Source organism: Plectropomus leopardus, chromosome 6 (assembly GCF_008729295.1).
Source record: "Plectropomus leopardus isolate mb chromosome 6, YSFRI_Pleo_2.0, whole genome shotgun sequence".
NCBI classification, from domain to species: domain Eukaryota; kingdom Metazoa; phylum Chordata; class Actinopteri; order Perciformes; family Serranidae; genus Plectropomus; species Plectropomus leopardus.
Window position 1 is genome coordinate 19,250,503 of NC_056468.1, and position 21,263 is coordinate 19,271,765.

At 39.5% G+C, this 21,263-nt stretch overlaps 2 protein-coding genes across 2 annotated transcripts; one reads left to right on the forward strand and one right to left on the reverse strand.

Moving 5' to 3' along the window:
* The first annotated feature begins 75 nt into the window (after positions 1-75).
* c6h2orf68 (chromosome 6 C2orf68 homolog) lies at positions 76-2,681 on the forward strand. The gene is made up of 4 exons (XM_042488156.1): positions 76-295; positions 1,386-1,501; positions 1,595-1,740; positions 1,832-2,681. Exons 1-4 carry the CDS (start codon positions 186-188, stop codon positions 1,952-1,954), a joined length of 495 nt encoding a protein of 164 aa, XP_042344090.1. The 5' UTR covers positions 76-185; the 3' UTR covers positions 1,955-2,681.
* An 11,483-nt stretch (positions 2,682-14,164) lies between these two features.
* mat2ab (methionine adenosyltransferase II, alpha b) lies at positions 14,165-19,160 on the reverse strand. Its single transcript, XM_042488434.1, has 9 exons — positions 18,925-19,160; positions 18,119-18,196; positions 17,899-18,021; positions 17,673-17,785; positions 17,424-17,567; positions 17,114-17,332; positions 16,847-17,029; positions 16,598-16,731; positions 14,165-15,976 (listed from the first exon to the last, which is right to left on the reverse strand). Exons 1-9 carry the CDS (start codon positions 19,013-19,015, stop codon positions 15,874-15,876), a joined length of 1,188 nt encoding a protein of 395 aa, XP_042344368.1. The 5' UTR covers positions 19,016-19,160; the 3' UTR covers positions 14,165-15,873.
* Positions 19,161-21,263: the final 2,103 nt, after the last annotated feature.

A 21,263-nucleotide genomic window follows, 5' to 3' on the forward strand; every position in this document is an offset into this window, starting at 1 on the left:
AAGACATTGTGTATTTCTAGCTAGTATTCGTTGGTAAACTCCGTGAGTGTTACATTTGGACAACAACTTACCATTAGCTAGCATGTAGCTTTTTGTCAGTGTCCATGGATCTGACTGAGACTTGTTGCAATCATTAGCGCTATTAGCTCACAAATACTGTCACCAGATTGGACCTGTTTGTTGAAATGGATATTCTAAGAGACGATGAAGTGCATGAGCTGAAATACAAACCTGGGGGCCGCTTGGATATGAGCCACGGCTTCCTGCACCATATCCGGAGGAACCAGATTGCTAGGTGATTTTCTCATCTACCTTCAGCTGGTAGCTAGCATGCTAGCTGGCTCATTTCATCCAAGCACAATATCTGGAGCTGCAGCCACACAGGTGTTATAGAAGTTAATCCGATGGTGTGGAAATATTAGCTAGTAGGACAGGTTATGATTTTTACATATTCCTTTATGCACAAAGTGAAAATGTTAACAAAGGTCGCACAGGCCCAATGGCCAAAGTTATCCTTGGTTTAGGACACTGGCAAAACATAAAATTACTTATTGCAGAAATATAAAATAAAGTTACAGGTTTGTTTTAACATTGTCACAAGGTCAATCAGTGCAGCACACTGTAATCAGATTGGGCATTAACACTGTGTAAGAACAGGAGAAGATGATTGTGTCAGATTTTAAAGGTATATTATACTACAATATATCATTTGCCTTTGTAGTAGACAATTATCACAGTATTTATGCAGAGTAAAATGCATTTGAGAATGCCAAAATCCATTTCTGAAACGCTTTTAATTAAACCGTATCTGAAGATCTTTCTCTTTGCCGCTGCCTTTTATTAAAATCAAATACTTACTCATTTCTTACACTGCAACTTTTATTTTTTCTTTCATACTTGTATTAGTCATTTCTAGCTTGTTTTTATTTTCTAGCTCCTCAATGTAGTTTTTCAATTGCATTTAGATTTACTTTTGTAAGGTGCGCTGTCTCAGTGATTTGATATTTTATTTAGAGCACTTTGTTGCCTTGTTGCTTACATGTGCGGTATTAAACTTGCCTGGCCTTCCCTACATCAACCTTACAGAATAAAATCTGTCATTAATTTACTATGGTGATACTTTTTGAAGGTGAAAAATAATATAGAATATGTAGGGCTAATAGAGTTGACAAAACTATATTTTGTAGAACTGTTTTTTTGTTGTTTTGGAAAGCAGAACTACAAGTTACTACCCATATACAAACTACAGTAAAACAGTATTATCTTGTTGTTGTTAAAGTAGGTAAGAAGACTGGAGATATGATACACTGCATGGTTCTGAAATGCAGATGGTATATTATACATTTCCAATCAATAACGAAATATTGATTTCTTGTCTCGTCAAGAGATGACTATGATAAAGAGGTGAAGCAGGCCAAAGAGCTTCAGCGACGGAGGCACACAACAACCCCTAGACGACCTCGTCGACCTGATATCCAAGTGTACCATCCTCGACGCAGACGTAAGTTTGATTAGCTTTTTAATTATTTTTTTAAACCAACATTAAATTTCCGCAATTCAGTAAAGAATAAGCATTTCTTTGCTCATTTTCCAGATGGATCAGAGCCAGGGGCAGGTGCTGAGGCTGAAGAGTGGAATGAGAGCGGGTCAAGCACAGAGACGGAGACTCATGGTACCGAACTCTTCTGGCTCGACTATCAGGCAGACTCTGGAACCATTACCTCCTTCCTTGTACACAAGGTTAATGCAGATCCCTTTGACTCATAATCTTGGCTCTCTGATTCATTTTACTTTGCTTTGGTCATAATTTCTCTGTGTTCTGTTTCTAAAGGAGGATAAGCCAGAGAAGGTGGTGGAACGCGTCGCAGAGAAGAACATCCTGGATTCAGCCATGAGGGCAGCTCTGGAGGCTCGAATTCGAAAAGAAATGGACAAGAGACGGGACAAACGCTGAGTGATATTATGATGACAGACTACAAGCAAAGAGGAACAATACTTCATTTGCAGTTCTGCACTCCTACACAGCATTAATGCTGACGACAGTGTTGAAGGCACAGTGAAGACTCTGGGATCATGCACAGTGACTGCTGGCAGAGATCCAGCTCGATCAACCACAATCAATCCGTCTTCAGTTTTTAAAGGGGAAGGAACAGCACTTAAAGACAGTGTGGTTGGGAGTTAACTGTCAGGTTCAAGTTTACTTTATTTTTCTCACCTCGGACTGTTACCTCATACCCTCATCCGTAACTGTAGGGACACTTTCAAGTTGACTGGACCTATAAAATCACGTTGCTTTCTAAGAGTTCAGAAAGGAGTAGGTACTCTTTGACAGAGAGAACTCAAACAACTGTCAAACATGTCCTGTGTTTCTTGTGTTTACAAAGATCTAGTTTTTATAAACAAGATTTATATTTTTTTGGTAAAAGGCTGTGAACAGAACATCAGTCTATCGGCAAACTTGTGTGTAGAAATGTGAGAATATCATTTTGTTTCTTGGAGAGTTTATGGGATGTATCCATGATAATGTGTTTGTACTGCAACTGCATTTAATTGTTTTCAGTATTCTAATTTATTTTGGATTGTTAAAATACTTTTATTTTTGATACTGTAATATTTTTTGAGGACAACTCTTTATGTATAAAATGACATATATACATATATAAAAGCCATTTATTACTGTCCAAATTTGTCTGGATGTGCACTTATGAAATTGAGCCATAAAATGTGAATGTTTTGTCTTAGTGTCTTGATATATTTTAAAAGCACTTAAATCTCTGGGGAAGAATAACAGATTTTGATCACCTCTATACTGGAATATACATCCGTGGAAATCATATAGTACTGGCATACACAAAATACTGTGTCAATTTCAGTTGACCAATAGAGGGGTTTCACATCATGTCCTCAGCAGGTGGCAGTATGAAGCAGTGTTTCAACTCTACAGGCCTCTCTTCTGTGTGTCTTAACTTCTGTTTTACTTGCAAGTTAAATAAGTGTTTGTTTATAAGTAGCACACAGTGACAATGTGTTTTGATTTTATAGACACATTTGCCTGTTATTTTCTATACACAAGACAGTTCAGGCCCTTCTAACTTCGGAGTAAAAAGTGGTGAAAGTTCAATAAACTTTCACCGCTTTTTACTCCAAAGGTAGAGAGAAACTAGAGAGCTAAATCTTGGATTTGAGGGTCACTGGCATATAACATTGGGGCCTGCCTGTCTGACAGAGAGGGCTATTTGGTAACAGCTGTTGTTTCATGTTTTTTAACACCCTGCAATCTGGAGGTCTAATGTTTTGTTGTTGGTCTCTGTTTCCTGCTGTGGAAAGACCAGCAAGTTATCAGCCAGGTGAGTACTGCAAGCACCCTTTTCTAAAATTCTCAGAATCTCTGTAACACACAAGCCTGAAGCTAGGTTTGTGATGACTATGGTGTCCCGGGGCGAGGGTTTGAAAGCCAAAACTATGGAATTAGCTCAAAGGCTCCATAACTTGGTTGTGCAAGTTTGAATTTTTGTTACCATAGATTCCTGCCTCTGTTTGCACAGGACTTTTTAGACATTACTGCCACAAATATTGATAAAAACATATAACATGAAGGAATATTTTGCCCACAAAATGACACTTTGTAGATTAATTAATCATGCCGTGTTACATTGAATTTGTTGCAGGAAAATGGAAGACATATTGATTTATTGACTGATTGGGACCATGTTTAACAACAGCAACCACATGAAAACCACCATATACAAACGCTCACACAACTTGTGCAGTATTGTCTCAAGTCTCATTTATTAAGTCGTATGCTCAGAACTCAGGCATGATTAATTGATTTACGAATGATAATTTTGTAAGTGAATTAGTCCTTTAAATAGGAAGCAAAATGATGAATTAACACACATAATAATATGTCTCAGGATTAAAGAAAAAACCCAAGTTATTTTTAAACACTTTAAAAACAGGAGACTATAAAAATCTGCCTTTGAACAGGGTTCCCATGCATCCTTAAAAAGTCTTAAAAGGCAGTGTCATACATTTATTTATGGTAACATTTATTTTGGTTAAATAATTTAATAAGATCACCTTCTTAAACTCGTCATGATGGGAATCCAAATAGTGAAGTCTCAAATGCAGAGGGAGAAACAACAGCTTGCCACTAAAACGAGCTAGAAATTCCAGATATTTCCTACTTATGTTGGTAAACCAAATAGAAGTTTATGATACTTTAATATGCTCATTATATATATTTATTTATTATATATTCATTCATTGATGTAGATAATCCAACTTTTTCACTGGACAAAAAAAATGTCATGTTTTATGTTACAATAAACATCTGGTCTGGTCTTAAACTTCAGTCAGAGTGGCATCAAAAAAGCCTTAAGATCCTTAAATATTAAAGGATATTCTTTCAGCCTTTGTGTCATTTTTTATACATTTGTTGTTCCAAATGTTTGACTCAATTACTCCCTACAGAAATTTTATATGGGTGATGAAGTATGTCAATAAATATTTGATATGAGGTTAATTTCAATTCCTCCTCTGCATTAAAGAGTTGCACGTTTGGGCTTTGGCATTTTGCTGCTACGCATGTTAACTTCTTGCTTCTTCATAGAATATTTTGTTTGCATACACTTGAGCTTTTTGGAGAACACTTCAACAAAATCTGTTGAGCATATGCGCCTTTGTGTCTGCTTGTAGCTTGTGCACCATTTGTGGAGACGGGCGCCACAATGTCTCACACAACAAGGTCAATGTAAAGGAATGAGATGTCTAGCTGTGGATCACAAACACTGACAGAACAGCTTTGGGACAAAGAGATAAGACAAAAAAGTTCTTAAAAAGGGTAGCGTTTCCCTTTGAAAGTTAGATAACAGCAGTGTAGCATGGGTTAAATGTATCGCTGTCTCGTAAAACATACAAATTCTTCCCATCCCCAGGCTGCAAAGTGGAAACACACAGTTCCACTGCCACCCTCCCTGGCTGTGGAAAAAAACAAATTGGAGTTGACATTTGGACAGACAAGCGGTTGATCCACGCCATAGTAGGAGATTAATTCATTGTTTTCATTAATGCATGAAAATATGCAAACTTCATCCTCTCTGACCACATGGCGGGCCAAGGCTCCACAGTGTTATGCAAAGCCCTGTCAAGGAGGAGCACTCTCTGCTACGCCATTGGTGGAACAGAGGCACTCCCCTCTTGACTGGCGACACCCTTCTCCAGCTCACTCTACATCTTCCAGGAAGCATGTGACTGAGGTTATGAGAGGGGAGACACATTCCCATGTCACCCACCCTCTGCTTGCTAGATTAGCTCCAATTTCACCATTTTTCAATTGGCTGAAAATCACCCAATCACAATTCACATTTTCACACCTTCCCCCCTCATGCAGCTTCACGTTAACAATGTTATACAACACGCAACCTGCCTTTCAGCAATTTAACACCAGGAAAATTTTGTTATGTATTTGAAAGCTTGAAAATTTACTGAGGTACCCGTTGTAGATAGACTGGCAGTTATGTATCTCGCAATATATGATTATTGTTTAATCAGTTACGTAACTCGTAATATAATAACATTTTCTGTTCTGTCTAATTAAGACATCATTATCCCTACATGCCACTGTTATGAACTAATTTCTGATCCACTGCACCATTATCCAGAGACAGATAAAGGTAACTATCTAGCCACCATATATCTGTTTGCATTAAAACTATAGATTTGCTGATTGCAGATGTTCAAACACTTACTGACCCAATGCCCTCCCCAAACTCAATAAGAGCTGCAATAAATTCTGTTCCCCAAATCTCTTTTTCATTGGCTTCTTATCGTGGCCTACATGAAACTGTTAGCACAAAAGTGCACTTGATCTGTCCCACTCTCCATTCGCTCATCTTGGTTGCTAGAGTCACTTTGTAGGCTGAATGTGTATTTGGTATTATTTTTTTTCTCTTTTTTTGTCTGTGCTGACTAAAATGGCCATGCTCTGGGATGTATTTTGCATTGATTTTTCTCTATTTTCTTCACTGCAACTAAACTGAAATAAATTACTTACATATGCTTGTGATAATCTGGTAACAAAACACATTTTGTAGTTCATAATAGGATCAACAAGTCTACCTCAAATTCGTATTTTGGACTGTTTTGTAAGTGGCTTTTACAGTAATCTCACAGACGGATGTTGCACAACATTCTGTAGAATTAAGGTTGGGCTGGGTTTAATGATAAATTGTGTTTAATACAACTATAATAACAGTCTACAGCTGTTTTTGGAGCGTCTCCAGGAATTGCACAACTGTTGAGTTTTCGTTGACGCAATGTTATTCAAAGGCATGTGTCATCAGACCTTTGTAACCATCAACGTGGAAGATTGTTGTGATGATAAGGTGTTACTATTCAACACAGACAATCACGCGACATGCCCAATTTGGCCTAATTAGGCCATGTTGGAAGTTGGAATTACACATTGAATTTTGCATTATATGAAAGCAGGACTATACTTCAAAAATTTACATTTTGCATTAGACTATAAAAACGAGTCAAATAAAGTACCCAAATGTAAAACCCACTATGATCTGTAAGACAATTTGTGAAAATATGTTATGAAAACAATACTTCTTTGCTCCCATTTGGTGCTGAATCTAGAGGAAGCACAAATAAAAATCTGCCAGTCAAAAACTGAGAACGCCTGCTGAACCATCATCAGTTGGAGGTGCACTGATGTTAACAATATGGGGTGAAACAGAGTCGTCGAAGAGAATCTCTGCATACGTATGTGACAGGTGCGTCAGAGGCGGGAGCAATCTATACCTAATGAAGGTTTGCTACACCTAAACGTCACTACACGCAAAAAAAAAAAAAAAACTTAAAAGAGCAACATGTGGCTCTAATGTTACTTTCCTGCAAAAGTACAGTACAACACCAGCAAGCTCCCACTAATATTGCATCAGCTGTCACCCAATCCTTAAAAGAAACCCCACTGACTTCAGCTGCGGAGGTGACCTGCTTCTAACTGTGACAACTCTGCACAGCTGAGCTCGTTAGCGTGCTTTGACTGTGAGAAAATTAAGGACATTATCTTTCATTGCGGTCTCCCTCTCGTGCTCTGTTTAGGTGACCACAGTGCTTTGTTTGGTCTCAAATGTGAGCAAAGCACATGTGGTGTCCTCTGAGCTCTCTGTTGTGAGGAGAACAGTCTGCCTTAATGTATTTTAAGAAGAAACAAACCATAAAGGTATCAAATCTGTATGTGCCAGAAAAGGTAACTTAATAACATCAATCAAAAATGGTGCAGCACTTGTGCATGTGAAAGTCTGAGGTTGTTTTAGGACATTGTTTCCTGACAAAGTGATTGTAATGTTAGCGTGGCGTCATGTTTCTAAGGAGCAGTTTCCCAGAATTTCTTTTAACAGCCTGGGGCATTTCAGCTGCAGCAGCCTCTGTCAGTGCTGTGATACTGGTGCAGTAGTGAATGATCTTGCCCATTCAAGGCTGTGGAAGTGTAACCCCCCACCATTCAGGGTTAAATATAGACGTTTTGACTGAGCCAGAGTGGTAGTGGAAATGCACAGCTGCTGTCGTCAAACTGACGACAGGACTCGAGGTCTGAACTTGATGATGACGTTACTTGAGCATGAATACTACTCATAGCTCGATATACTGTATCTGTCATGATGTACTTTGTAAAATGAGCCGGGGGGGAAGAGACAAGGAGCATTTCAACACTATAGTCATAGTGCCAGCTCACTTGGATGTATTTTAAGTTTGCAGCACAACCACTTTTATACACCTTCATAGTATGAGGATAAAACATTTACAGAAAATATTGATGTAAATTACTGTCTTCTATTAACCTTTTTTCATTAGTCATACAGACATCCTATTCAAGTCTTGGTTGTTGCCATGGGAGGCCAAAGTAATGTAAGTATGCAGCTCTCCATAACACTAAAATTCATGCTTACGGTGCAGCGACCACATGTGCAGACCATAAAATCCACTCATTAATTTACAAAGCTGGCAGGATTTATGTGGCACAGTAACAAAGCTAATTATAGTGAGAAAGCTCATTGGATTACCAGTTCAGCACAGAAAAGGCTCCAGAGATCCTTTGCTAGAACAGGATTTAAAGCTAAGATCTCTCTAACTGAATGAGTTTCAGTCAGTATGTAAAGTAAGCATACTGCAGGAAGTGCATGTTTTTCACTGTGGATTAACACCAAGAAATTAAGAAATAAATTTAAATATAATGAATTAAACAGATTATAGAGCCCCCAAAGGCATTAAAGTACAATGTTTTGCTATTTCTTTTACATTTCCTGTTAGGTTTAGAGATAGATGTTTTGTGTTTTTCACATTACGACACTGGCAGCAATTTTCTTTGCTACACCCTTAAGGCGCAGACAAGAGAGGACTGCCAAAACCTGTCTCAGTGGAAATTTCAAGGCCTTTTTCCGTCGGGTTAGAATAACCTGAAATTAACTTGTTGCATTAAATTAATTTGTATGTTCTTGTTTGTTAAGATTTCTTGTAGGCTATCTTAAAGTTGTGTACACTATTGCTAGAAGTAATAGATGCAGCAACAAAACACATTCTTAGCTTCCTAGAAAAAGGTGGGACTTTTTTAAGGCGGGTATTTAGGTTTTGTTGCAGCCCTCACTTTCACAGCAGTACATTGATTGTCCAGCTTCTGTGACAGCACTCCTGTCAGTTTCCCCAAATTTGGGGCCTGCCAACTGGCATCTATCTACTGTATATAATACTCTTACTGTGGAAAAGTACCTCATAAAATCCAAAATATCCCTTCAATGTGTTAATTTTTCACAGCATTAATTGCCTTGCACAAATTTTGCATTGTGAGAGGTGTTTGTATGGGTCTTACTGGATACTTGCGTTACTAGAGTGATTCTTACTAATAAGCATTGCTATTGGCTAATATTTCAAATACCACCAGTCATTGTTTAAACTCTGCTAAAGTAAACATACTGTAGCTTCAAATCCTGTTGGAACGAACCAAACCAGTTCCAAATTATTTTAGCAAGATTTACCTAAGATTAAAGGCCGCTCAAGCATGTGAGAAATGTATCTTTGTGTTAGGAACACCTGGGCTTTAAGGGTTTGAGTATGTGGACCCAAATACCATGCAGTATAACACTGAGTTTATTTTTTATCTTTGAACTGATCACCATCTCAACTATTGTTATTAGTCAGTTTGTTCAGGAATTCACTGTAAGTATGAAAAAAACAGCCTACTGGCATCTGATTTTCCAACTGTTTATCCTGTGCAGTTAGTTATATAAAATGTAACATCTGTCTCGGACGGCCTGCCAACTTGATGCACACATCATTTATGAATTAATGCGTTTACACTCTTTATGCCAAGTATTTAAGAACATGCCTATGCTGCTGACGATATTATCATTGAGCAAGATTTTGGAAATCTAGCTGAGACATGTTTTGCATTTTCTGCGAAGCTTCTTTGGTTTACACTTTTTAGGCTTAGTGGCTTCATTGAGAAACTGCTTTGTCATACTTTGTCATTTGCTCCATTTCCTGCATCCTCATTTACAACTGTATTGTTTTATTACATGAGTGTTTGCTTACGCCAAGACCAAGGCATCCAAGATCCCTTCATGCTTAGTTTAGAATATTTAAATGTCGAAGTGTCTTTGCTGAAGTGCTGTGAACTAAAAAGGCCCACAGAGGCACAAAGTACGCATTTCTGTCATGTTGTGTCTTTGGTCTAATCTCTGTTATCAATTCAAGGTTGTTTCGGACACGTTCGAATTCTGTTAATCAACAGTGGATAAAGGTCACTCAAGAATCACGTCCTGTTGTTCCAGTTCCTAGTTGTTAACACAAAGATTTGTAAAGCTTTTAGGTCAGATGTCTTGCATAAAGAACTTAACAAAGGCTGAACATTGTCTGCTGGTATGTGAATGTTAGCTTGGTATGTTATTGGCCTACAATATTTACATATATTTGGGATTATATGATTCTTTAATGACAGCAGGTAATTCTGTGAAATGTGTACCTTTTAGCAGTCAGTTAAATCTCATTTTTAAAGTCCTTTTAAAAATGTGATCCAAGCAAACTTTTTTTTGCAGAAAAAATAATGCTAATCTAAATTCTGCAAATTATGAATACACAAAACGTATGTAAATGTCCTGTTATTGGCAACTATTTAAAGATTATTTCTGTGCATGTTGTCATTAACATGTATTTATCCAGTAAACAATGTTTGACTAAAGTAATAGGAGAATAAGAGGATTAAAAATGTGTTTAGTCATGTAATCAGTGTTTTTTTTGAAAGCTGGCTGACTGGCATTACACACACAGCAGGAACGAACCGCTCCCTTTATGCATGTCAGTTTGCCTGATGGCTAACTAATTCGGTTGAGGCGTGGTCTAAGCATTGTTTCAGAAGGATGTTGAATTAAAGGAATACATCAGCCTCAATTTAATCATTTGTATATCAGTTACTCACCCCGTGTTAGGCTGGACTGATAAAGAAAATGTCTTCTCCCATACCCCCATGGTGAATGAAGAATCAATCTGTCAGCTGCCAAGGAATTACACCGTTGTTTTACTGAGACTCCCAGTCCAGCCACTGCTGCACAAGAAACAGCATATGAAACGCTAAACTTTAGTCCTCCTGAACTGAAATACACACTGTTGGAAATCGTAAAATTAGTTTTAGGACTTTCTTGTATGGCAATGGTAGGTTGTTCCCTTCAGCAAGGTACAAACTTGGTGTCAAAAATAAAAGTCTACAGCTGGCATAATGACACAAACCAGCACAATGTGTAGATTACACCAGTCAAACAAAAAAAGGAAACATTGGATTACTCAACAACAAGCTAATGATCACTAGCTGATAGCCTACAGAAGGAGAGGGAAGCATTTATGTTTAGGTGTGCTATGTTTGTCTCGTCAGTTTTATTCTCCCCAAAATTGTAAAACGGTTGATATCAAAACATCCATTTACAAACTCTCAAACAACTGGAGCAGTATCAAAAGAGAGGGAAATCCAGGCACTCCAAAAGTTTGAAAAACGAGTCAGGAATTACATTAAAAAGCCAGTCTTACAGTGGCTTAAAATCATTAAAAAAGCCGACATGTTTCAACAATTACCGGTCTTTGTCAGTGCTTCAGAAACATGCAGGCAGTATAATCCAAGTATCAAACATATGCATTGTCACTGAAACCTTACAATCTAAAACACCTGGGGAAGCGTGTGCTTTTCATTGTCCCTCAAGGGGAAATCTGACCTGCAGTTAGCGGTACAAAACAATTTAAAAATACAATAAACAGGCACATAGGACATCATAGCAGTGCACAACCACACTTGATTAAAGGCAATCCTAATATTAGGATTAATATTAAAAATAAAAGTATCAATGAAAGTCATCTAAAAGTGTCAATAAAATGAGTGAGCTTGGTCAATCATTAAAGAAGTCATTCAAATATAGAAATGTTAAAGAAATAAAAAGGGGTGGGTTGGCCAAAAGGTTGTTTTTTCTTCTGGGGTATCAATATCTGCAAAATTTGGGAGACACATGGGCACATACGGATGAGATGCAGCTATGTATATCTGATTTATTATTATATTGATAAAATGTCAATAAGGGAAGTGATCACAGTCATTTCCAATAATTAGAAGTCTTAAAGTGCCACAGAAACAGTGCACTTAAGACAGTGTGCTAATTACTATGATTGCACATGAAACAAAAGAAAATGTATACCTGTTTGTTCTTGCTCTGGGGAGCCTATATCTCTGTCAAGAGGGAAAAGGAGTGAATTCCACTAAGACTGGGCGGTCAGAGCTATTCAAGATCGAGCATGCCATCTGCAAAACTTACCTGTCAAAGATCTTTCTGAGAGAGAGCTGCTGCATACCAGTTATCTCACTGGCCTCTCTGCTCAGTGAAATGCACGAGCAAAATGCACACAGTTGCCCAGACACATTGTTTGTGTGTGAAATAGTACGGTTTTAGTGAAAATGCATGTTGTGGAAGTAAGTCTGGAAAAATGAGACAACGATTATACTGCACACATTGTAAACCAATGTGTTGATATAGTTTTGCTATTGTTACATGCAGCCTCCTCTGACTGCACTTCCTCAAGAATGTTTTGCTTTTGGACTGTGTAATTTCCCTTTAATAGGGCTGTTGGTAGTGGGACTGGTGAGAAATTCTGCTTACCATCGTAAGAGAATGATGTCAGTACTATTACAGTGCATAAGCTGGACACCTAAATTCTCTGCCTGTTATATTTTAGGTAAGCATAAGGTGCTCGTACTGGAAAAAAATCAACTAACACTGATGATTTAAGTAACAAAGAAAGAAGAAGATAAACTGGTCTACCGTTGAGGATGAAAAGATTATAACACCTGGGAGCCATCAGACCATAAAACAATTTAAACTTAAAGCCAACGGTGGATTTACCTGCTTCAAAACCTGCAGGTCACCAAGAGCTATAATTCCTGAAACACTAGGAATACACCAACCTTTTAATTAGGTAAGAAGCCAGAGGAGGTCAGGGGCCAGAGAGGTGGGTTGTCATGGGGTCAGACTGGTCCAAGAGCAAAATGCAAGAAGTTTACAACCCTGAAACCGTCTTCCAACCGCTTCCCACTAAGGCCTCATCCTTCACCCAGCTGATGAATGCAAAACTACTGTCACAAAACCCTTTTTGAAGTTTTCCTTAGCATATCATAGACCTGAGTGTAGTTCATGATGGCTGCAAATTCCCATCTTTCCCATCAAAGAAAAGCTTTTCAATTATTCAATACTTTTTTTAATGGCTGTTTGTATGATGGACATTTAACATTTTTATGACTTCCACCATCTTGGAGAAATGTTTACCTGTACATGGGTATTTTTCCAGCGTTTCAGTTTAACAGTATCATCAAGGCTAGGACATTTTTGAGGGAAATTATTGGTCCCTTGGGTTTTTTTTTTACACAGATTCTGACATGGCACTGCAGAAACAACACAGCTGTAAATGATTAAATGACTGAATAACATTTACCTGCTTTGATTTCAGGATCCTTGTATCCTGCATGTGAGCTCTGTCACTCTCACACAGAAAAGAGCCACCATTAGTGTTATTAAAGACACCTGTGCCTTTTCTACTATGACAAGTCAAAATGCTTGCTGGGAGGAGGGACTTCAAATTCAATGCAAAAAGCACTGCAATTTAAAGAGTGTGGGATTTTTCAAGATTTGTTTGCAAATTCAACCCTCATAGGTACACATTCTTGGGCCATGTATTTGTGGCCAGCTCTTGGGGAAATCACGAAACTACACAAAATGAATTGGGAATATTGTGCTGCAGTTCATGCCACTCACTGTTACGTTATTATCAGTTACCTTAGTGAGCTCTAAAACTCATTTTAAACAATCATTGACGGGAATCAATTTCTTTGATTTGTGAATCAAGCAGGAAATAAGACATTTCCTACAATAGTGAAATTATTAGTTTGGAGCTCTTGATATGGATAAATACCATCAGTTGGAATAACATCTTCCTTTGTCTTATCAGTACTGGTGGAGGAAGTATATAGCTCCTTCACTTTTAAAAAAGTACCAATGCCAGTTAAGCCAATAAGTTATGTACCGAAATTGAAAATGTTTCAGTTAAAAAAAAAATATATTAGGAACATGAACTTGAAATATTCAAATGAAAATTACCCAGTGTCTTAACCCCCCCCCCCCAAAAAAACCTCAAAAGAATAGAATAAATTAGAAGTGTACTTTCATGTACTTTTAACAATAACAATAACTCAATTAGCTGACAAAAAAGTTTTGTCAGCTAATTGAGTTATTTATTTAGCTGTACTAAAATGTTGGATAGTTTAATTTGTAACATTTTATAAACATTTATGCTTTTAATGCAAAAATCCTTGTGAATCAAGGAAATATTAAGAGAAAAGCACAGACCTGAGTAAAGTACAAGTACCTCAAAAATCATCCTTCCTCCACATGAAAAAGAGAACGCGCTTTTGAAGCTCAGTTTGTCACACGAGCATCGGAAAATTTGAAACCGGATTTCAAAAGTATGGGATCTCTTTGACATATCAAAATGACTGAATTTTCATGCATTTTTAAATTCAGAAGTGATACTACTGTATGTGCAATATCAATGAATATAAAACACAATGACATCCATTTGAAAGGAGTAGTTTATTACAGAGCATAACTACCCAGTCTAGACATGAAGCGTAACACAGTATGAGAGCTACTTGTTCCTCTGGAAGTTGAGCGCATGTTGGAGGGAGGGAAGAAAAGCAAATGGGGAGTAGAGGAAATAGAAAAGGCACTCTTACACTTACTGTAACCAACGGTATGACCTCCGAGTGGTAAAAAGGGAACAAAACTGAAACTTGAGCCTATCCAACACATGGGATGGCCGTGTAAACAAGGCTGGTTTCTCTGTACTACACCAACCAAATGTTGCCATGCCACAGAGGATAGGTAAGAGCTAAAGAATTGCACCAGACATTTTTATGGGATTTCAAATCCAACCCACTTAAAAATATGATCTACAGTCCAAAAATAAAAAAACGGTTGCAAAATAGTTATTAACATCAGCCAGTGACACTTTGTAGTTGAGGTGGACCAAAGCTTTTCTGTAGGACACTCTGGAGCCTCAAACTAAACACTGAAAAATGGTCAAGTCCAAAGGAATTCAAGATTCAATAGCCAAGTGTGTTTAAAGCTGCCTTCTGAAACCTCAGCTTCTCTGTATCCACGCCGAGTTTCAGAGAACAAATAAATAGTGTTAAGGTTTGACTGCAAGCCAATAAGACTCTGTGGCAAAGAACGCACTCCTTTAAGGATAAAGACGGGGATCAGGTTTCTCTGTAGCTACACCTGCCGTCAATATGCTTAAGAAGTAAAAAAGACCTTTAGTCACTTCAAACCATAAAAAAGCAAGTTAAACTACATTTAAAAAGGACTCATTTAAAAAATTGAATTTCAATGCATAAACAATCCAATTTCAATTCCATCAAGTATAACAAATACCTCTGCAGACCAGAGCAGTGACATAGCAGCTTCTGACTTTTCTGTATTACGTCAGAAAACAGCAACGGCCTGTAGGGGCATCTGAGGCTTTAAGCTCATCTGAGAGCTTGAATAATTAGGATTTGGCTCGCCCATTAGCCTGAAATGCATAGCATTTTCTGTGAAAACAGCAACAACCCTTGAATTCCAATTGTGCCATTCTAGCATCCTCCACAAAGACGCGGGAATAAAGCTAACAAAAAAGGATAAAGAACACTGGGTCAGGGATTAATTGTACCAGACTGACAAAAGAGGAGGAATGTTTAGAAAGACACTCAACTTGTTTGGGAAGGTGCCGGATAAGAGGGCCCTCCAACTATCAATTTCTGCTTCTAGATGACAAATTTAGATGTCGCACAGACTCCTTACATCAGTAGCACCAGTGAATTAAGAGGGGTATCGCATATAGCCTAATATGCTACCGCCGTGACACTTAATAAAAGACCGACGATACTGACGAGTATGGAATGCCAAAAGGAGAACAAGTGAACGCAGCTATTCAGGATCTATCACAACAAGAAGCAGGGAACTTCAAGACATGAGAGAACATGAAGTACTATGGCGCATGAGTTCATGGAACCCATCCAATTCCTTAAACATCGAGTTGCTGAGGCATGCCTCCTATGACCCAGTATGACACTGCAACCAGCAGAAAACAGCAAGAAGACAAAGGGAGGAGTTGGGGTGAGGAAGGGAGTGTTAAAAGATACCATTACTATGAGAGACATAAGGGCATTTCACCCCCAGAACCTTGGAGGCTTCTCTGTAGTATACACCAACAGGCCTGGGGGGGAAAAGCTTAACATGTTTAGTATTTCAGCTTTTTGGGCACCTCCCATGGGAAGGAGTCTCGGCCAAAGTGGCCATAGGCTGCGGTCCTCTGATACAAGGGCTTCTTCAGATCCAGCTCCCTGGAATACATAATCAACATATTTAGCAGCAGTCACACCCCGCGGACCTCAAACGCACGCAATCATACGCACACAGGCAAAACGCTCACATTAGCTGGTGGGGAGTTTTGGGAGCATCAAACGTTTAAAAAAAAAAAAAAAAAAAGTTAGACAAACTTGGTTGAAGAGGGAAACACGTGAAGCTTCGACACTTACCCCTGACAATCAAACTCATCGCTGCGCAGTGTGGTGACTGCAGCTGGAAACCACATTCCGGTTTACAAAAAGACGCGTATCTAACTATGAACTACAAGGCGTCATTGCGAAAAATATAACACATGCCTTCCTCAAATTAATTAGTCTTTCACTCCCATTAATGCCTAACTAAACTTCTGATGCTATGCCATGTAATTCAGTAGGATATAAGGCAAAATCAAAGCGGTCCACCACAGAAGCCATACAAAATTCAAGCTGTAGCAAAAGGAAAATGGTATTGGCTCTGCAGAATTTCAAAATACATTAATAGATTAAATTAACTTTACATGCTGAGCAGAGTAACTGAATACTAAAACTAAGGCACAGCAAACGGGAAGAATCTGCTGATTCACCGCGCAACAGGTGGCTTCAGAGGTTATACATTACCTGACAATGACTCCAGGACGGAGATCAAAGTTCCTCTTCACAATATCAAGCAGCTCCCTCTCACTCTTGTGGGAGGTCCCATAGTGGAAGATAGAAATGGAAAGGGGATGGGCAACTCCAATGGCATAGGAAACCTAATACAACACACACGTACAAGTATTATATCAAGCATAAAAATAAAGCTTCAGGGAGGAACCTCTTACAGCCCCTCTCTCTAAAATGAAGAGCCAGAGGGGTTCTTCCACTTACCTGGACCAACACTCTCCTGCAGAGCTCAGCTTTCACCAGAGACTTGGCCACCCAGCGTGCAGCATAAGCAGCGGAGCGGTCCACCTTTGTGTAGTCCTTACCAGAGAAGGCACCGCCGCCATGGGCTCCCCACCCTCCATAAGTGTCAACAATGATTTTACGCCCCGTCAGGCCAGCGTCGCCCTGTGATGAAAGAAAGAGGTTACACAGGTTTGTTAACTCACAGGTTCAATATTTTCTAAAAAGCCACACCCTCTTGACATGTACCTGTGGGCCTCCGATAACAAATCTCCCACTGGGCTGCAGATGGTATATGGTGTCATCATCCAAATAGATGCAGGGAACAACAGCCTTGATGACCTTCTCCTTCAGGGTGTCTCTCATCTCTTCCAGGCAAATATCCTCATCGTGTTGCACAGAGATGACAATTGTGTGCACACGCACTGGAAGCATGGCACCACGGTCCTGGCGGTACTGGACAGTAACCTGCAAAAAAGGTAAAAATATAAATAAGCTAAATCCCACCAACAGAGACATCTATTTTAGTGGTTAATAATTGTAAGTTTGACAGCTTTACCTGTGTCTTTGAGTCTGGCCGGAGCCATGGAAGGGTGCCGTTGCGACGCAGCTCAGCCATCTTGGCATTCAGTTTGTGGGCAAGGACAATTGTGAGGGGCATACACTCCTCGGTCTCATCAGTGGCGTAACCAAACATCAAGCCCTGCGGGGCAAGAGACATTTAATCTCACTCAAGGACACTAAAAAGACCACTGATCTATCTCAGGAACACACATGGCAGACTAAAATATCAATAGCCACTACTGACCTGGTCGCCTGCTCCAATGTCCTCCTCGTTGCGGTCAATGTGAACACCTTGAGCAATGTCAGGAGACTGCTGCTCCAAGGCCACAAGAACATTGCAAGTCTTGTAATCAAAGCCTGTGCAGGAGACAGGACAACAGCAGATCAAGACAATATTCTCTACACAAAAAAAATAAACCAGACGACTAGTGAAAGACCAGCACTACCAGAAGTACAACAACAAGGCATACCTTTGGAGGAGTCGTCATATCCAATTTGGCGGATGGTATCACGGACAACTTTCTGGTAGTCCACTGTGGCACGTGATGTCACCTCACCAGCCAAAAGGATCATCCCGGTCTTGGCGACAGTCTCTGCAGCAGGCAAGAAAGTTGTTAGAAATAACAGTCAGTATTCTATTGTGAATATCTAATTTGATTTAACATAAAAATGAACCAATTTTCTTCTTACCACATGCAACTTTGGCATCAGGATCCTGCTTGAGATGGGCATCTAGAACTGCATCGCTGATCTGATCACAGATCTTGTCTGAAAAACAAGGACAACAGTGCAACTTGACATTACCGGCAACAACAACAGACTGCAGCAGAGCCGGGTCCGTCTGGATGTAAACTGGCACGTTAGCACGACAGATCAGTCTCGTGTTCAGTGGGAGTGGCCCAGAGCTTCTTAACAGTCGCCATTTCGGCATGTGCACATGTGGTAGGGAAGGGAGGGCGCCAAAATACCCGGGTACCGGAAGGCGATCGTGATGACCTTTAAAACAATGAATCAATTTAATATGCCGACGATAAAACGTTACTAAACCCCATCTCTCTCGCATCTTCAGGCCAACAGATAACGCTATCGTCATTGTGCCTCACTATGCCGTGGATGAGACGGCACGTCCAGGAAAACGCAATTATCAAATTATGATGTCATATAAAGCGCATTCAAGTGATGTTAACGACATATTTCCGATATAAGCGCTGGCATTTTGTTTGCTTCAGGTGGTCCAGGCCGCTCGCATGAGCATCACCTATTCAGCAAAGATGAGCTAGCTAACGTTAGCTAACAGCGCGTGCTCTTGACACCGGCCCAGCTACAGCGGAAAAGGCCGTAACGGTAAAATTTCGTTTGGTATATTAAGGCAGTTTTTCTCAAAACAAAGGCACGCGGACATGTACGGCGTTGTGGGAAAACAATGTCGTAAAGGCAGTTATAAAATTAGCTAAATTCATGGGACAGACTCGAATGAACGGCGTGAGGGGTCTTACCGGGGTGTCCTTCTCCGACCGACTCTGAGGTGAACAAGAAGCAGTCCTCGTCAATGAGGGAGTTATGAAAGCCATTCATCTGACCGTTCATTGTCGCTTACGGCTGCTGCTGAATGTTAATATGTTAATATCAAGCTGACTTTGTATTTCGTTTAGTAGCGGAGCCTCGGCGTTATCCCTCCTCTCCCAAAAAGCAGTCCTAGTACCTCGGTGTATTGATCCTCAAGCGTGAGCCTCATGGCGCAGAGCTCCACTATTTATCCTATGAAGGCTGACGCTCTGACGTCACGGGGAGGTGGACCGTACCATTGAGCCTATCGATGGGTAGAGGCATACAGTAACCCCGAATGCAATGCAATGCATGTGCTGCCAAAATGTTACAGTGACACGAGAGCCTTGCTCGGTCAGCACCTTTTACCTTTGGATCGCACCTAAAACGCGTGTGTATCTGTGTTTGTGTGTGTGTGTGTGAGTGCGTGATGAGAAGCGGTGATGTAATAACGGAGACAGTTGCACCATGTGTTATGTTGACATTTTACATAGGGTCTGCAGCAGTGATACTCAACTTACGGCCTGCGGGCCAAATGTGGGTGCCGGGTGCAGGTCCTCCAACCAAAACTAGAAACGTCCTTAAATCATAGAAACGGCCTATATTCTTAAATGTCCCTCTGAGAAATGTCCTAAAATACTAGAAATGTCCTTAAATCCTAGAAACATCCCGAAATCTTAGATATGACCTACATATTTTGAGAAATTTACCCAAATCTTAGAAACGTTGTAGAGTTTGAGAAACGTCAAAAAATTTTAGAGATCTCCTACAATCCTAAAAATGTCCTGAAATCAAGAAATGTCTGAAAATCCAAATAATTGTCATCAATCCTTTCATTTTGCAAAAGTGGCCCCCAAGCAGAGCAAGTATAGTGTCCCTGGTGTGCAGGCTAAAAACTCCTTATCTCTTTCTGTCATGCCCCCTCCAGAGCCAAAAAGTTAACTCCCTCTACCTCACATTTTTTTTTGGTCAATCATTAACAATAATTGAAGAAGCAACACATAAAAAAGACCCATGTTAAATATTAGTTAAATAACAGTCAGCATTGTAGCATCAACAAACTGCTGTTTGTTTTTTCTACATAAATCATCTTCATTAAACTTTGTTTCATCCCATATTTTGCCCCGAGTCATCCACGCCCCACCTGTAGTGGGTCGATGCATGGATGTATTATGACACAGATGGGCAAAAGACACTTGGGCCCCTGGGCCTGTGCGCGGTAGGCCTGTTCAATAATCCATCCATTGGTCTATGCACCCTCCAGTGGAGGCTGCCCCACAGACTGAGGACCACTGCCATACACTGACACACATCCTTCTTATTTATCTTCTTTCCCCAGCTTTGATACCATCAGTGCTACATACCATATATTAACAAATACCATTTTTTTTAAAAACCAATACAAAAATACAAGATTGTGATCTCAAATCCTGCACAGATATGAGAATGTGGCCTGAATGCTTGACACTTGATGCTCCTCAGGCTGACCGTTCTTCTCGCTGCATGTCCTGTCGTGTTTATAGCAGGTGAGATTAATGGTGGCTGGTTGTCATTGTGCATACAAAATTGTTCACTTGTTCAATGGTGCAGTATTTGTCACAGTGACAGCTGTGTTTTTACAACATTATGATCAATTAATAGCTTTTATTTAATTAATAATTTAGACAATAAATAGAGACTTTATAGATAAGATATAATACTTTATTGATCCCAAGGTGGAAATTGTGAAGGCCTAGTAAAAGTTTCAATCTTATTTGTTTTGTAAATTGATTCCCATGGGATGATGTGTTATGTAAAACTTATACTGTCTTTGTGTGTGTGCTGTCTTAGGAGGGAGCTACACAACAAGCATGTGTTTCCCAGAAACCATTATTAGAGTTGGTATAAACCAACACTGATATAAATAATTTGATAAACTGTATTTACCTTAGCTATCATGAGAGCATCAGAACATGTTCTTGCCTGATGAAACAACCAAATGAACCTGAAGTACATTTGCAACAAAGTGAAAACTGAGAAGTAGAGGTAATAGCAGAGGCTGGGTTATCATATCTCAATATAACTTGATCATAATTCAATCAAAAAAAGCTCCCATCCCTCTGTTACCCTTCAGGCACTGTTGTATAATATAATAAAATGGTCTGATTTTGACCATGTTGTACCTTTGCAGACAACAGATGGCTTTAATTAGTGTTGCTATGAGGACTGGTTTCCCATGGTTTCACCTCTAAAGTAAGAAGACCATCCATTTGAGAAGAGAGTAGTTTCAGTTCCAGTCTGTGTTTTAGTC

Coding starts and splice junctions, on each gene's coding strand:
- mat2ab (XM_042488434.1), bottom strand. CDS start 19,015: ATGAACGGTCAGATGAATGGCTTTCATAACTCCCTCATTGACGAGGAC. Junction 17,568..17,672: donor ACATTGGAGCAGGCGACCAG/GTCAGTAGTGGC, acceptor CTTGCCCCGCAG/GGCTTGATGTTTGGTTACGC. Junction 17,333..17,423: donor GGCCAGACTCAAAGACACAG/GTAAAGCTGTCA, acceptor CCTTTTTTGCAG/GTTACTGTCCAGTACCGCCA.
- c6h2orf68 (XM_042488156.1), top strand. CDS start 186: ATGGATATTCTAAGAGACGATGAAGTGCATGAGCTGAAATACAAACCT. Junction 1,502..1,594: donor GTACCATCCTCGACGCAGAC/GTAAGTTTGATT, acceptor CTCATTTTCCAG/ATGGATCAGAGCCAGGGGCA. Junction 1,741..1,831: donor CCTCCTTCCTTGTACACAAG/GTTAATGCAGAT, acceptor CTGTTTCTAAAG/GAGGATAAGCCAGAGAAGGT.